General features: G+C 47.4%; 1 protein-coding gene across 6 annotated transcripts in view; it reads right to left on the reverse strand.

Annotated features, from left to right (window-relative positions):
- The window catches only part of LOC143277178 (TPR and ankyrin repeat-containing protein 1-like), a 118,356-nt gene that overhangs the window by 19,147 nt on the left and 80,013 nt on the right, over positions 1–19,196 (reverse strand). For all 6 annotated transcript variants that reach the window (XM_076581942.1, XM_076581943.1, XM_076581944.1 and 3 more), the window contains 9 exons: positions 17,467–17,652; positions 14,445–14,699; positions 11,405–11,560; positions 10,812–10,871; positions 9,752–10,024; positions 6,473–6,619; positions 4,777–4,935; positions 3,775–3,938; positions 231–387 (listed from right to left, as the gene is read on the reverse strand). In XM_076581942.1, the coding sequence (XP_076438057.1) occupies positions 231–387; positions 3,775–3,938; positions 4,777–4,935; positions 6,473–6,619; positions 9,752–10,024; positions 10,812–10,871; positions 11,405–11,560; positions 14,445–14,699; positions 17,467–17,652 (1,557 nt within the window). The remainder of the gene's footprint in view (positions 1–230; positions 388–3,774; positions 3,939–4,776; positions 4,936–6,472; positions 6,620–9,751; positions 10,025–10,811; positions 10,872–11,404; positions 11,561–14,444; positions 14,700–17,466; positions 17,653–19,196) is intronic.

Below are 19,196 nucleotides of genomic sequence, written 5' to 3' on the forward strand. Positions count from 1 at the left end.
CCGTGACAGAGAATTGAACCTGGGACCTTCAAATTGAAAGTCCAACACTTTAACCACTTGGCTGTTGCACCCAATGACGATGATGATCTGGATTATGACATCTACTGACCAGGGAGATCAGGAAAGATCTCCACCCTTTACCCACCGAGCGCCATGACCAGGATTCAAACCAGGGACCCTCAGATTGAAAGTCCAGCGTCTTAACCACTCGGCTGTCATGCCCGTCTCACCTTAATCCTGTCGTGCAGCAGTTTGAGAGTCTTCCGGTGGTCCGGTTTGTAGTCCTCCATCAGTCGCCACAGGTCTCCACGCTGTGGAGACGGCAACGTCAGGTTGAACAACTTCAGCAGTCGGGGATAACACGCTGGTAAATATAATCTGCCGTTTCTGTCACGCATAGAATAAATCAAGAGATAACACGCTGGTAAACATAATCTGCCGTTTTTGTCACACATAGAATAATGTGTGATTAAACAAGGGATAACACGTCGGTAAATATAATCTGCCATTTCTGTCACACATAGAATAAATCAAGGGATAACATGCCGGTAAATATAATCTGCCGTTTCTGTCACACACAGAATAAATCATGGGATAACACGCCAGTAAATATAATCTATAATCTGCCATTTCTGTCACACACAATAAATCATAGGATAACACGCCGGTAAATATAATCTGCCGTTTCTGTAACACACAGAATAAATCAAGGTATAACACGCTGGTAAATATAATCTGCCGTTTCTATCACACACAGAATAAATCAAGAGATAACACGCCGGTAATATAATCTTCCGTTTCTGTCACACATAGAATAATGTGTAATAAAACAAGGGATAACACATAACGCCAGTAAATATAATCTATAATCTGCCGTTTCTGTCACACACACAATAAATCAAGGGATAACACGCCAGTAAATATAATCTGCCGTTTCTGTCACACACAGAATAAATCATGGGATAACACGCCAGTAAATATAATCTGCCGTTTCTGTCACACACACAATAAATCATGGGATAACACGCTGGTAAATATAATCTGCCGTTTCTGTCACAAACAGAATAAATCATGGGATATCACGCCAGTAAATATAATTTGCCGTTTTTGTCACACACAGAATAAATCATTGGATAACACGCCAGTAAATATAATCTGCTGTTTCTGTCACACACACAATAAATCATGGGATAACACGCCAGTAAATATAATCTATAATCTGCCGTTTCTGTCACACACAGAACAAATCATGGGATAACACGCCAGTAAATATAATCTGCTGTTTCTGTCACACATAGAATAATGTGTAATTAAACAAGGGATAACACATAACACCGGTAAATATAATTTATAATCTGCCGTTTATGTCACACACACAACAAATCATGGGATAATACGCTGGTAAATACCAAACTGTCAATCAATAATCATAGTCATGGGTAACACTCTGGTAAATACAATCTGCTGTTTCTGTCACACACATGAATAATAACAAACACTTGGTAAATACAATGTAACATTTCTGCAACACACAGAGAAAAATGAACAAAAGGCAAAGCCTTCATGGCTCAAGTGTGATTCCTACCTTACAACAACAGCAGCAATAGCTGACACACCACACCACACTACAACAGACACGACACAGCACAACACAATGACACACCATGACAAACAACACACCACGACACACCATGACACACCACGACACACCATGACACACCACAACACACCATGGCACACCACGACACACCATGGCACACCACAACACACCATGGCACACCATGACACACCATGACACAGCACAACACACCATGACACACCACGACACACCATGACACACCACAACACACCATGGCACACCACGACACACCACGACACACCACACACCATGACACACCATGACACAGCACAACACACCATGACACAGCACAACACACCATGACACACCATGACACAGCACAACACACCATGACACACCACGACACAGCACAACACACCACGACACAACACGACACAACATGATACAGCACAACACACCACGACACACCATGACACACCACAACACAGCACGACGCATCAGGTCCTCACCCCCTCAGTTTAGCGGCCAGGCAGAGGGCGAGCGTGGTGAAGACCTCCATCCAGAACAGGAAGACAGACATCACGATACGACACACCACAACACGACACACCATGACACACCACAACACACCACGACACACCACAACACACCACGACACACCACAACACACCATGACACACCACAACACACCACGACACATCAGGTCCTCACCCCCTCAGTTTAGCGGCCAGGCAGAGGGCGAGAGTGGTGAAGACCTCCATCCAGAACAGGAAGACAGACATCACGATACGACACACCATGACACACCACAACACACCACGACACACCATGACACACCACAACACACCACGACACACCACAACACGACACACCATGACACACCACAACACACCACGACACACCATGACACACCACAACACACCACGACACACCACAACACACCACAACACACCATGACACACCACAACACAGCACGACGCATCAGGTCCTCACCCCCTCAGTTTAGTGGCCAGGCAGAGGGCGAGAGTGGTGAAGACCTCCATCCAGAACAGGAAGACAGACATCACGATACGACACACCACAACACGACACACCATGACACACCACAACACACCACGACACACCACAACACACCACGACACAGCACAACACACCACAACACACCACAACACACCATGACACACCACAACACAGCACGACGCATCAGGTCCTCACCCCCTCAGTTTAGAGGCCAGGCAGAGGGCGAGAGTGGTGAAGACCTCCATCCAGAACAGGAAGACAGACATCACCATACGACACACCACAACACGACACACCATGACACACCACAACACACCACGACACACCATGACACACCACAACACACCACGACACACCACAACACACCACAACACACCATGACACACCACAACACACCACGACACATCAGGTCCTCACCCCCTCAGTTTAGCGGCCAGGCAGAGGGCGAGAGTGGTGAAGACCTCCATCCAGAACAGGAAGACAGACATCACGATACGACACACCACAACACGACACACCATGACACACCACAACACTCCATGACACACCACAACACACCACGACACAGCACAACACACCACAACATGACACACCATGACACACCACAACACGACACACCATGACACACCACAACACTCCATGACACACCACAACACACCACGACACAGCACGACACACCACAACACACCACGACACACCATGACACACCACAACACAGCACGACGCATCAGGTCCTCACCCCCTCAGTTTAGCGGCCAGGCAGAGGGCGAGCGTGGTGAAGACCTCCATCCAGAACAGGAAGACAGACATCACGATACGACACACCACAACACGACACACCATGACACACCACAACACACCACGACACACCACAACACACCATGACACACCACAACACACCATGACACACCACAACACAGCACAACGCATCAGGTCCTCACCCCCTCAGTTTAGCGGCCAGGCAGAGGGCGAGCGTGGTGAAGACCTCCATCCAGAACAGGAAGACAGACATCACCATACGACACACCACAACACAGCACGACACACCAGGGCCTCACCCCCTCAGTTTAGCGGCCAGGCAGAGGGCGAGCGTGGTGAAGACCTCCATCCAGAACAGGAAGACAGACATCACCATACAACACACCACAACACAGCACGACACACCAGGGCCTCACCCCCTCAGTTTAGCGGCCAGGCAGAGGGCGAGCGTGGTGAAGACCTCCATCCAGAACAGGAAGACAGACAGGTCTGGGAACAGACTGATCTCGTGACGGTCCAACAGCAGCTTGACAAACTTGGTGAACTTGATCAGGGCCTCGAACGGGTCAAACGAGCCCGGCTGAAATCAGCAACACTGCTTTCAGGACATCTCACACTGGTTTCAGGACATATCATGCTGCTTTCAGGACATCTCACGCTGCTTTCAGGACATCTCACTGCTTTCAGGACATCTCACACTGCTTTCAGGACATCTCATCTTCTACTGCTTTCAGAACAAACAACATCTCTGTCCTGCTTTCAGAACAAACATCTCTGTCCTGCTTTCAGAACAAACAACATCTTTGTCCTGCTTTCAGAACAAACATCTCTCACTGCTTTCATAACAAACAACATTTTTGTCCTGCTTTCAGAACAAACATCTCTCACTGCTTTCAGAACAAACAACATCTTTGTCCTGCTTTCAGAACAAACATCTCTCACTGCTTTCAGAACAAACAACATCTCTGTCCTGCTTTCAGAACAAACATCTCTCACTGCTTTCAGAACAAACATCTCTCACTGCTTTCAGAACAAACAACATCTCTGTCCTGCTTTCAAAACAAACATCTCTCACTGCTTTCAGAACAAACATCATCACTGTCCTGCTTTCAGAACAAACAACATCTCTGTCCTGCTTTCAGAACAAACATCTCTCACTGCTTTCAGAACAAACATCATCTTTGCCCTGCTTTCAGAACAAAGAACATCTATGCCCTGCTTTCAGAACAAACATCTTTGTCCTGCTTTCAGAACATCCAACACCCTGGCATCCCCACAGGGGGAAGATTATAACCTGACTGTTTACACACCTCAATGTCTACAGACATGACCGTCAACACACCTGTGCACCTGTACATACATCTGTCTATACACCTGTCTACACACCTGACCATCAACACACGTGACCATCTACACACCTGCAAATAGTGCAGAGCGTCCAGGTGTCTGCGAGCCAGGAAGATGATAATGTTTCTGTCCCGTTCATCGGTGAGCAGGGCGTACTTGTGTCGCTTGTTGACCCAGTCAGGTCGTTCCTTGTCCAGCTGGACCTCCACCTCCTTGCAGCAGTCGTCCACCTGGACACACACCAACAGCTGTCCACCTCAGCACCTGGTCTTCTTATAGTGGAGGGTGTCTTGCCCATGTTACATCCAAACTCTCTCAGCCAAGAGAGTTTTGGGTCAGTCGGCATTGGGATGGTTCCCAAAGGCCAGCATGCCCCCAAGGCTGCAGCACTAAGAGCCAGTGCAATCTTGCCTCCCAGTTTGAGAGTCACAGCCCTTCACAGAAGACTGAGCTGTAAATGGTTTCACAATGCAGTGGACAAACCATTGATCATACAGCTCTCACACTGCTGTTGGCCCTTTATGTATATACTTCTGCAAATTGTCTATCTGTTCTCAGTATCAGTTTCAGTGTCAGTAGCTCAAGGAGGCGTCACTGCGTTCGGACAAATCCATATACGCTACACAACATCTGCCAAGCAGATGCCTGACCATCAGTGTAACCCAACGTGCTTAGTCAGGCCTTGAGAGTTTCACTTTCTCAAGGAGGCGTCACTGCGTTCGGACAAATCCATACACGCTACACCGCATCTGTTGAGCAGATGCCTGACCAGCAGCATAACCCAACGCGCTTAGTCAGGCCTTGAGTGCATGCTTACATATTTGTGTACCTATGAAAGTGGATTTCATTTTACGTAATTTCGCCAGAGGACAACACTCTCGTTGCCATGGGTTCTTTTTCAGTGCGCCAAGTGCGTGCTGCACACGGGACCTCGGTTTATCGTCTCATCCGAAAGACTAGACGCTCAGTTTGATTTTCCAGTCAAACTTAGGAGAAAGGGCGAGAGCGGGATTCGAACCCACACCCTCACGGACTCTCTGTATTGGCAGCTGAGCGTCTTAACCATTCTGCCACCTTCCTCCTTAGGCCTTGAGAAAAAAATAATAATAAAAAATAAAATAAAATAAATAAATAAATAAATAAATAAAATAAAATAATAAGATAAAAAAAAAAAAAAAAAGAATAAATAAATAAATAAAATTAAAATAAATAAGTAAATAAATAAATAAAACCAGAATTTTTTTTTTTAAATTTAAGTCAAAAGAAATCTTTGTTTATCCAGGAGAGAAAAAAACAAAACCAGAGAAGACAAAAGCAAAGAGCGACAACTGGCACCACACCACTGACCTTGATGTCCAGTTTGAAGAGTAAAGACACCACACCACTGACCTTGATGTCCAGTTTGAAGAGTAAAGACACCACACCACTGACCTTGATGTCCAGTTTGAAGAGTAAAGACACCACACCACTGACCTTGATGTCCAGTTTGAAGAGTAAAGACACCACACCACTGACCTTGATGTCCAGTTTGAAGAGTAAAGACACCACACCACTGACCTTGATGTCCAGTTTGAAGAGTAAAGACACCACACCACTGACCTTGATGTCCAGTTTGAAGAGTAAAGACACCACACCACTGACCTTGATGTCCAGTTTGAAGAGTAAAGACACCACACCACTGACCTTGATGTCCAGTTTGAAGAGTAAAGACACCACACCACTGACCTTGATGTCCAGTTTGAAGAGTAAAGACACCACACCACTGACCTTGATGTCCAGTTTGAAGAGGGGCACGAGCAGGGAGGCCAGGACCATCCAGTCTGTCGACTTGCACCTCTCCTTCAGCACGTTCTGGGACTTCCCCTTACCCACCCGGCCCGGGTTTCTCCACAGGAACTGCAGGTAGCGCTCCATCTGCCCACACACCTGTCAGGTATCACTACCTGTCCACACACCTGTCAGGTACCACTACCTGTCCACACACCTACACCTGTCAGGTATCACTACCTGTCCACACACCTGTCAGGTACCACTACCTGTCCACACACCTGTCAGGTATCACTACCTGTCCACACACCTGTCAGGTATCACTACCTGTCCACACACCTACACCTGTCAGGTATCACTACCTGTCCACACACCTGTCAGGTACCACTACCTGTCCACACACCTGTCAGGTACCACTACCTGTCCACACACCTACACCTGTCAGGTATCACTACCTGTCCACACACCTGTCAGGTACCACTACCTGTCCACACACCTGTCAGGTATCACTACCTGTCCACACACCTACACCTGTCAGGTACCACTACCTGTCCACACACCTACACCTGTCAGGTACCACTACCTGTCCACACACCTGTCAGGTATCACTACCTGTCCACACACCTGTCAGGTATCACTACCTGTCCACACACCTACACCTGTCAGGTACCACTACCTGTCCACACACCTGTCAGGTACCACTACCTGTCCACACACCTACACCTGTCAGGTATCACTACCTGTCCACACACCTGTCAGGTACCACTACCTGTCCACACACCTGTCAGGTATCACTACCTGTCCACACACCTGTCAGGTATCACTACCTGTCCACACACCTACACCTGTCAGGTATCACTACCTGTCCACACACCTACACCTGTCAGGTACCACTACCTGTCCACACACCTACACCTGTCAGGTACCACTACCTGTCCACACACCTGTCAGGTATCACTACCTGTCCACACACCTGTCAGGTACCACTACCTGTCCACACACCTACACCTGTCAGGTATCACTACCTGTCCACACACCTGTCAGGTACCACTACCTGTCCACACACCTGTCAGGTATCACTACCTGTCCACACACCTACACCTGTCAGGTACCACTACCTGTCCACACACCTACACCTGTCAGGTACCACTACCTGTCCACACACCTGTCAGGTATCACTACCTGTCCACACACCTGTCAGGTATCACTACCTGTCCACACACCTACACCTGTCAGGTATCACTACCTGTCCACACACCTACACCTGTCAGGTACCACTACCTGTCCACACACCTGTCAGGTATCACTACTTGTCCACACACCTACACCTGTCAGGTATCACTACCTGTCCACACACCTACACCTGTCAGGAATCACTACCTGTCCACACACCTGTCAGGTATCACTACCTGTCCACACACCTGTCAGGTACCACTACCTGTCCACACACCTACACCTGTCAGGTACCACTACCTGTCCACACACCTACACCTGTCAGGTATCACTACCTGTCCACACACCTACACCTGTCAGGTATCACTACCTGTCCACACACCTGTCAGGTACCACTACCTGTCCACACACCTACACCTGTCAGGTACCACTACCTGTCCACACACCTGTCAGGTACCACTACCTGTCCACACACCTACACCTGTCAGGTATCACTACCTGTCCACACACCTGTCAGGTACCACTACCTGTCCACACACCTGTCAGGTATCACTACCTGTCCACACACCTACACCTGTCAGGTATCACTACCTGTCCACACACCTACACCTGTCAGGTATCACTACCTGTCCACACACCTGTCAGGTACCACTACCTGTCCACACACCTGTCAGGTACCACTACCTGTCCACACACCTACACCTGTCAGGTATCACTACCTGTCCACACACCTGTCAGGTATCACTACCTGTCCACACACCTACACCTGTCAGGTACCACTACCTGTCCACACACCTGTCAGGTACCACTACCTGTCCACACACCTACACCTGTCAGGTATCACTACCTGTCCACACACCTACACCTGTCAGGTATCACTACCTGTCCACACACCTGTCAGGTATCACTACCTGTCCACACACCTACACCTGTCAGGTATCACTACCTGTCCACACACCTGTCAGGTATCACTACCTGTCCACACACCTGTCAGGTATCACTACCTGTCCACACACCTACACCTGTCAGGTATCACTACCTGTCCACACACCTGTCAGGTATCACTACCTGTCCACACACCTGTCAGGTACCACTACCTGTCCACACACCTACACCTGTCAGGTACCACTACCTGTCCACACACCTACACCTGTCAGGTATCACTACCTGTCCACACACCTGTCAGGTATCACTACCTGTCCACACACCTACACCTGTCAGGTATCACTACCTGTCCACACACCTGTCAGGTACCACTACCTGTCCACACACCTACACCTGTCAGGTATCACTACCTGTCCACACACCTGTCAGGTATCACTACCTGTCCACACACCTACACCTGTCAGGTATCACTACCTGTCCACACACCTGTCAGGTATCACTACCTGTCCACACACCTACACCTGTCAGGTATCACTACCTGTCCACACACCTGTCAGGTATCACTACCTGTCCACACACCTACACCTGTCAGGTATCACTACCTGTCCACACACCTACACCTGTCAGGTATCACTCACTACCTGTCCACACACTTCAACCTGTCAGCGTATTTGACCTATGTGTACGTATACACACGAAAGGGGGTTCAGGCACTTTGCAAGGTCATCACCCTTTACCCATAAAGGAGTGGAAGACTTAGGGATTTGTCAACACCCTTTAACCACACCGGAGGTTGGGAGGGGAGAAATTCGAACCCAGGACTGTCAAGACCCCTCTATACCTGGCAGTGCATGCCAGCAGTGGCGGGCCCCTTACGAGCCACGCCGACATGGATCACAGGATCTTTAACATGCCTCTTTGATTTTCTGCATGTGTATAAACACAAAGAAGGTTCAGGCACTAGCAGGTTGACAGGTATGTTCACCTGAGAGATCAGAAAAATCTCCACCCTTTACCACTAAGGGGGATGGCGGGAGGCGGGGAGGGGTGGCGGGGGTGGCCTTTCGAGCCACACTGACATGGATAACAGTATCTTTAACGTGCGTATATGATCTTCTGCATGCGAAGGGGGTTCAGGCACTAGCTGGCCAACACTTTTTACCCACAGAGCAGAGCGGGAGAGTGGATTTGAACTCACAAACAACCACAACACCCTCGTACCTGGTGGTGCACGCCAGCGGTCGTGGGCCCCTTACGAGCCACACTGACGCAGAACTCCAGGACAGCAGCCATGTTGTAGGTAACAAGGCCCGGTGGGAAGATGAAGTTGAGGAGCATTTCCATGGAGTCCCACATGCGCTCCTGCTGTGGCAGGGACAGCGTCAGTTCTGACAGCATGATGTCAATCTCGCTCAGTGACTCCGCGCCTGACTGCAGGGCGTGGTCCAGTCGCACCTGGACTGACAGGTGATTGATGGCTCGGCGTGTCGACTCCTGTTGGACGTGGAGAAGAATTAGTGTGGGTTTTTTTGTCAGGGTGGGGGGAGGGGGAGGGGGGGGGGCGGGGATGTTGTGGGGGGGGGGTGTTCTGGGATGTGTGTGCTCTGTGTGTGTGTGTGTGTGTGTGTGTGTGTGTGTGTGTGTGTGTGTGTGTGTGTGTGTGTGTGTGTGTGTGTGTGTGTGTGTGTGTTGCTGTTGTTGTTTGTGTGTGTGTGTTGTGTGTGTCGTGTGTGTGTGTGTGTGTTGTTGTTGTTGTTATTGTTGTTGTGTGTGTGTGTGTGTGTGTGTGTGTGTGTGTGTGTGTGTGTGTGTGTGTCTGTGTGTGTGTGTGTGTCTGTGTCTGTGTCTGTGTCTGTGTGTGTGTGTGTGTGTGTGTGGTGTGGTGTGGTGTGGTGTGGATTGGTGTGGTGTGGTGTGTGTGTGTGTGTGTGTGTGTGTGTGTGAGTGAGTGAGTGAGTGAGTGAGTGAGAGTGTGTGTGTGTGTGTGTGTGTGTGTGTGAGTGAGTGAGTGAGTGAGTGAGTGTGCGCGCGCGCCTGTGTCGGTGTGTGTCTGTGTCTGTTGTGTGTGTGTGTGTGTGTGTGTGTGTGTGTCTGATGGTGAGTACACACACATGCTCACACAGGTAAAAACACATACATACATACATTCTCTCTCTCTCTGTTTCTCTGTCTCTCACACATTGTCTGTCTCTCACTGTTTTTTCTCTCTGTCTCTTGCTCTCTCTCTCTTCACCATTTCTCTCTATCTGTCTCTCTCTCTCAGGCACACACAGGGAGTTACCTGAGTGTACAGGTTATGCAGGTAAGGACAGAATCCCTCGTCTTCACACACATTCCCCTCCTGCAACAAAATCAAATTCAATTCAATTCAATTCAAAATACTATATTATCTGCTTCAACCAAAAACAGAAAATTTCCTTCAGGCTCACTTAAAATGAAATGTCCGTCAGCAAAAATCAAAGAGGGAAAAAAAAGAAAGAAAAAAAAACCTACTGACACACCCTTCACTTATCACCAAGCACGCATCAATTATTATGTAAAAAGAAAAACATGTGGGTAGGATACTATTACATTATGATTATTCAAAGTGTAACCGTACTGTGTGTGTGTTGCGTGTGTGTCCGTGCGTGTGCATGCATCGTTTTGTGCAAACACTAACAGTCACACAGTAGTTCACACACACACACACACACACACACACATGCCCCCCCCCCCTGCAACAAGAGGGAGGAAGAGGAAGAAGAGGAGGGGGAGGAAGAGGAAGAAGAGGAGGAGGAGAAAGAGGAGGACGAAGAGGAGAAGGAGGAGGAAGAGGAGGAGGAGGAAGAAGAGGAGGAGGAAGAGGAGGAAGAGGAGGAGGAGGATCCACCTGACCTGAAAGGAAGCACACTGCAGCACTGTGGGCAGGTGTAGCTGCAGGTACAGGTGCACACACTGGCACCAGTCCTTGGTCCGCTGGATCAGGTAGTGTGTCAGGGGGGTCACCACATCCGGGGCCGAGCGGTAAAGACGTTCCTCCTTCTTCTCCTCCTGTCGAACACAGCGACACTGTGTCATGTTGTGTCGTGCTGTGTCATGATTTGGCATGTTGTGCTGTGCTGTCCTGTGTTTGCTGTGGTGTGCTCTGCTGTGCTGTGCTGTGCTGTGCTGTGCTGTGCTGTGGCGTTTGATGTGCTGTCCCGTGTTGTGCCATGCTGTTTTTGTTGTGCTGTGCTGTGCTGTGCCATACCATGCCGTGTTATGGTAAGGTCTGGTGTGGTGTGGTGTGGTGTGGTGTGTACTGTGCTGTGCTGTGCTGTTTTATGGTGTGGTGTGGTGTGGTGTGGTGTGTACTGTGCTGTCCCGTGCCGTGCTGTTTTATGGTGTGGTGTGGTGTGGTGTGGTGTGGTGTGGTGTGTACTGTGCTGTGCCATGCTGTTTTATGGTGTGGTGTGGTGTGGTGTGGTGTGGTGTGGTGTGTACTGTGCTGTGCCGTGCTGTTTTATGGTGTGGTGTGGTGTGGTGTGGTGTGGTGTGTACTGTGCTGTGCCGTGCTGTTTTATGGTGTGGTGTGGTGTGGTGTGGTGTGGTGTGTACTGTGCTGTGCCGTGCTGTTTTATGGTGTGGTGTGGTGTGGTGTGGTGTGGTGTGTACTGTGCTGTGCCGTGCTGTTTTATGGTGTGGTGTGGTGTGGTGTGGTGTGTGTTGCCATGTTGGGTTGTTTGCTACAGATGTTTCTCCTTCTTCTCCTTCTTTTCTACACAGTGACATTGTGTCATGTTGTGCTGTGTTATGCTATGCTGTGCTGTGCTGTGCTGTGCTGTGCTATGTTGTGCTATGCTGTGCTGTGCTATGCTGTGCTGTGCTGTGCTGTGCTGTGCTATGTTGTGCTATGCTATGCTGTGCTGTGCTGTGTTGTGCTGTGCTGTGTTGTGCTGTGCTGTGCTGTGCTATGTTGTGCTATGCTGTGCTGTGCTGTGCTGTGCTATGCTGTGCTGTGCTATGCTGTGCTGTGTTGTGCTGTGCTGTGCTGTGCTGTGCTATGTTGTGCTATGCTGTGCTGTGCTGTGCTGTGTTGTGCTGTGCTGTGCTGTGCTGTGCTATGTTGTGCTGTGCTGTGCTGTGCTGTGCTATGTTGTGCTGTGCTGTGCTATGTTGTGCTGTGCTGTGCTGTGCTGTGCTATGCTGTGCTGTGCTATGTTGTGCTATGTTGTGCTGTGCTGTGCTGTGCTGTGCTATGCTGTGCTGTGCTGTGCTGTGCTGTGCTATGTTGTGCTGTGCTATGTTGTGCTGTGCTGTGCTATGTTGTGCTGTGCTATGCTGTGCTGTGCTATGTTGTGCTGTGCTGTGCTGTGTTGTGCTATGTTGTGCTGTGCTGTGGCAAAGACCTGCTTCTTGCTGATCATGCGCACAAAGCGAGGCTTCAGCTTGGGAAAAAATACAAGCTTCCTCTCCCCAAAACGCTACACAACCCAACACAACCCACAACACAACCCAACACAACCCACAACACAACACAACACAACCCACAACACAACCAACAACACAACACAACCCACAAACCACAACACAACACAACACAACCCACCCCACAACACAACCCAACACAACCCAACAACACAACCCAACCCAACACAACCCAACCCAGCACAACACAACCCACAACACAACACAACACAACCCACAACACAATACAACCCACAACACAACCCAACCAAACCCAACCCACAACACAACACAACCCAACCCAACCCACAACACAACCCAACACAACCCAGAATCCAACCCAACCCAGAACCCAACCCACAACACAACACAACCCACAACACAACCCAACCCACAACACAACCCAACCCAACCCAACCCACAACACAACCCAACACAACCCAGAATCCAACCCAACCCACAACACAACCCACAACACAACACAACCCACAACACAACCCAGAATCCAACCCAACCCAGCACAACCCAACCCAACCCACAACACAACACAACCCAACCCACAACACAACCCAACCCAACCCACCCAACAACACAAACCAACAACACAACCCAACCCAACCCAACCCAACCCAACCCAACCCAGCACAACACAACCCACAACACAACCCAACCCAACCCACCCAACAACACAAACCAACAACACAACCCAACCCAACCCAACCCAACCCAACCCAACCCAGCACAACACAACCCAACCCACAACACTACACAACCCACAACACAACACAACCCAACCCAACCCACAACACAACCCAACACAACCCAGAATCCAACCCAACCCAGAACCCAACACAACCCAACCCAATCCAACACAACCCACAGCACCAACCCAACAACCCAACCACAACCCACACAACCCAACCCAACCCACAACACAACCCAACCCACAACACAACCCAACCCACAACACAACCCACAATACAACACAACACAACACAACCCAACCCACAACACAACCCACAACACAACCAAGAATCCAACCCAACCCAGCACAACCCAACCCAACCCACAACACAACCCAACCCACAACACAACCCAACCCACAACACAACACAACCCACAATACAACACACAACACAACACAACCCAACCCACAACACAACCCAACCCAACCCACAACACAACCCACAATACAACACACAACACAACACAACCCAACCCACAACACAACCCACAACACAACCAAGAATCCAACCCAACCCAGCACAACCCAACCCAACCCACAACACAACCCAACCCACAACACAACACAACCCACAATACAACACACAACACAACACAACCCACAATACAACACACAACACAACACAACCCAACCCACAACACAACCCAACCCAACCCACAACACAACCCACAATACAACACACAACACAACACAACACAACCCACAATACAACCCAACCCAACCCAACCCACACAAACACCTCACCTTGTTGGCGAAGACCTGCTTCTTGCCGATCATGCGCACAAAGCGGGGCTTCAGCTTGGGAAAGAAGACCAGCTTCCCTTCCCCGGACCGCTCCAGGCCATAGTAGGACAGAAACAGGTGGTATCGATTCTTGTCCTCCGCCGTGGTGGACACCAGGAGCACGTGTACCACGCTGAACACTTTCTCCACGCCCCAGATCAGACGCCCACAGCTGCTGAAGTCCAGGTTGTCTGACTCCACCATTCTGTGCAGCGCCTGTGGAAATACAGCAGGCGTGTTTGTGGTGTGAGGTGTGAGGTGTTGGGTGTTGGGTGTGGTGGTGGTGTGGTGTGGTGTGGTGATGTACTGTTTTGTATGTTGTTGTTGTACAGTGTTTAGATGTACTGTGCATTGTGTAGAACTGTGTTGTGTTGTTTGTTGTGTTGTACTATCTTGTGTTATGTATTGTATTGTTTTGTACTGTATTGTACTGCAATGTATTGTATTGTATTGTATTGTATTGTATTGTATTGAAGCGTAGTGCACTGTGTTGTGTTGTACTGTATTTAATTCTATTGTACTGTATTGTAATGTACTGTGTTGTGTGGCATTGTATTGTAGTGTAGTGTAGTATAGTGTACTATATTGTATTGCTCTGCACTGCATTGTATAATACTGTACTGTACTGTACTGTGTGGCATTGTATTGTAGTGTAGTATAGTGTACTATATGGTATTGCTCTGCATTGCATTGTATAATACTGTACTGTACTGTGTGGCATTGTATTATAGTGTAGTATAGTGTACTATATGGTATTGCTCTGCACTGTATTGTATAATACTGTACTGTACTGTACTGTACTGTGTGGCATTGTATTGTAGTGTAGTATAGTGTACTATATTGTATTGCTCTGCACTGTATTGTATAATACTGTACTGTACTGTACTGTGTGGCATTGTATTGTAGTGTAGTATAGTGTACTATATGGTATTGCTCTGCACTGCATTGTATAATACTGCACTGTACTGTACTGTACTGTGTGGCATTGTATTGTAGTGTAGTGTAGTATAGTGTACTATATGGTATTGCTCTGCACTGCATTGTATAATACTGTACTGTACTGTACTGTACTGTGTGGCATTGTATTGTAGTGTAGTATAGTGTACTATATGGTATTGCTCTGCACTGCATTGTATAATACTGTACTGTACTGTACTGTACTGTGTGGCATTGTATTGTAGTGTAGTATAGTGTACTATATGGTATTGCTCTGCACTGCATTGTATAATACTGTACTGTACTGTACTGTGTGGCATTGTATTGTAGTGTAGTATAGTGTACTATATGGTATTGCTCTGCACTACATTGTATAATACTGTACTGTACTGTACTGTACTGTACTGTGTGGCATTGTATTATAGTGTAGTATAGTGTACTATATGGTATTGCTCTGCACTACATTGTATAATACTGTACTGTACTGTACTGTACTGTGTGGCATTGTATTGTAGTGTAGTATAGTGTACTATATGGTATTGCTCTGCACTGCATTGTATAATACTGTACTGTACTGTACTGTGTGGCATTGTATTGTAGTGTAGTATAGTGTACTATATGGTATTGCTCTGCACTGCATTGTATAATACTGTACTGTACTGTACTGTGTGGCATTGTATTGTAGTGTAGTATAGTGTACTATATGGTATTGCTCTGCACTGCATTGTATAATACTGTACTGTACTGTACTGTACTGTGTGGCATTGTATTGTAGTGTAGTATAGTGTACTATATGGTATTGCTCTGCACTGTATTGTATAATACTGTACTGTACTGTACTGTACTGTACTGTGTGGCATTGTATTGTAGTGTAGTATAGTGTACTATATGGTATTGCTCTGCACTGCATTGTATAATACTGTACTGTACTGTACTGTGTGGCATTGTATTGTAGTGTAGTATAGTGTACTATATGGTACTGCACTGCACTGTATTGTATAATACTGTACTGTACTGTACTGTGTGGAATTGTATTGTAGTGTAGTATAGTGTACTATATGGTATTGCTCTGCACTGTATTGTATAATACTGTACTGTACTGTACTGTACTGTGTGGCATTGTATTGTAGTGTAGTATAGTGTACTATATGGTATTGCTCTGCACTGCATTGTATAATACTGTACTGTACTGTACTGTGTGGCATTGTATTGTAGTGTAGTATAGTGTACTATATGGTATTGCTCTGCACTGTATTGTATAATACTGTACTGTACTGTACTGTACTGTGTGGCATTGTATTGTAGTGTAGTATAGTGTACTATATGGTATTGCTCTGCACTGTATTGTATAATACTGTACTGTACTGTACTGTGTGGCATTGTATTGTAGTGTAGTATAGTGTACTATATGGTATTGCTCTGCACTGCATTGTATAATACTGTACTGCACTGTACTGAGTTGTGCTGTGTTTTATTGAACTGTATTGTGTTGTGTGCTGTACAGAATTGGGCTGTCCTGTATAATGTTGTATTGTGTTAAGGTGTAGTGCATTGTTTTGTACTGTACACAACACAAAACAACACAGGATAAAACAACACAACACAGCATAGCACAACACAACACAAAAAACAACACAGGACAAAACAACCCAATACAACACAGCATAGCACAAAACAACACAAAAGAACATAGGACAAAACAACACAATACAACACAGCACAGCACAACACAACACAAGACAACATAGGACAAAACAACCCAATACAACACAGCATAGCACAACACAACACAAGACAACATAGGACAAAACAACACAACACAGCATAGCACAAAACAACACAAAACAACATAGGACAAAACAACACAATACAACACAGCACAGCACAAAACACCACCACAGCACAAAACAACACAGCACAACATTGCACAACAAAACACAGCATAGCAAAAAAAAAACCACATTACAACACACAAAACACAGGCCAAAAACACCACAGCACACCACACCCCATCCAACCCCACACCCCAGAGAGTCGAACCACCAACCTCCACGCACTCCAACATGCCCGCGGTGTTAGCCACGGGCTGAGCGGTCCCAAAGTTGCTGAAGGCCGTGTCCAGGAGGATCTTGTCGTGGTTCAGCGATGCCAGCCACAACTCGCACTCCCCCATCCCACTGAAGTCCTTGCACATGTCATACTGCTGCCTAGCACGCTCCAGCAGCTCCACTGCCTGTGCAAACGACACTGCACCTCAACACAGTCCAACATAAATCAAATCATGTTGTTTCTAGCCCAGCCGACCACGGAGGCCATCCATATCAGGGCTGAACACAGTACAAGATGATTACAGGACAGTTCAATACTGTACAACACACACACAGTACAATACAGACAGTTTTTTGGGGTGTTTTTTTCTTGCAAATGTCGGGGTGGTATGTATACGGGTAAGTCTGCTCACTTCAATGCGAGTGAAAGTGAAATGATCAATGTCACTGTTACTGCTGGCTTCAACGCAAGTGAAAGTGAAATGATCAATGTCACTGTTACTGCTGGCTTCAACGCAAGTGAAAGTGAAATGATCAATGTCACTGTTACTGCTGGCTTCAATGCCTTCTTGAAAGTGAAAGTGAAATGATCAATGTCACTGTTACTGCTGGCTTCAATGCCTTCTTGAAAGTGAAAGTGAAATGATCAATGTCACTGTTACTGCTCGCTTCAATGCCTTCTTGAAAGTGAAAGTGAAATGATCAATGTCACTGTTACTGCTGGCTTCAATGCCTTCTTGAAAGTGAAAGTGAAATGATCAATGTCACTGTTACTGCTCGCTTCAATGCCTTCTTGAAAGTGAAAGTGAAATGATCAATGTCACTGTTACTGCTGGCTTCAATGCCTTCTTGAAAGTGAAAGTGAAATGATTCATGCCATTGTTGTCTCTGTGCACCTATCTTTTTTTTGTTTGGTTTTTTTTTGTTTTGCTTTAATGATAACAACAACAACAACAATAATAATAATAATAATAATAATAATTACAGACATTTACATAGCATGTTTTTCCAGAAATACTGCTCAAAATGCTTCACATCTTGTTCCCCCCCTTCTCACCACTCCCTCCTCAGTACCACCCCCCACCCCCACCCCCACCCCCCACCCACACACAGATACATGTGCCACAATACACTCATGCACAGTACCTCCACTGAACGACTAACAACCACCCTCCCACCATGACGCTCTCTAAAAGACACATCCTTGCAACATGCACTCACACCTCCCACCATGACGCTCTCTAAAAGACACATCCTTGCAACATGCACTCACACCTCCCACCATGACGCTCTCTAAAAGACACATCCTTGCAACATGCACTCACACCTCCCACCATGACGCTCTCTAAAAGACACATCCTTGCAACATGCACTCACACCTCCCACCATGACGCTCTCTAAAAGACACATCCTTGCAACATGCACTCACACCTCCCGCTATGATGCCCTCTAAAAGACACATCCTTGCAACATGCACTCACACCTCCCGCTATGATGCCCTCTAAAAGACACATCCTTGCAACATGCACTCGCACACGCACAAATGCACAGACACTCGCAGGTCCAGGTTTCTGGTCAACACATGTTCAGATCTGCTAGTTCCTAAACCCCCTTCATTAGTATACGCACACAGAAGAAAAAATATGCACGTTAAAGATCCTGTAATCCATGTCAGCGTTCGGAGGGATATGGAAACAAGAACATACCCAGCATGCACACCTCCGAAAAT

Source organism: Babylonia areolata, chromosome 33 (assembly GCF_041734735.1).
Source record: "Babylonia areolata isolate BAREFJ2019XMU chromosome 33, ASM4173473v1, whole genome shotgun sequence".
Taxonomy (NCBI): Eukaryota; Metazoa; Mollusca; class Gastropoda; order Neogastropoda; family Buccinidae; genus Babylonia; species Babylonia areolata.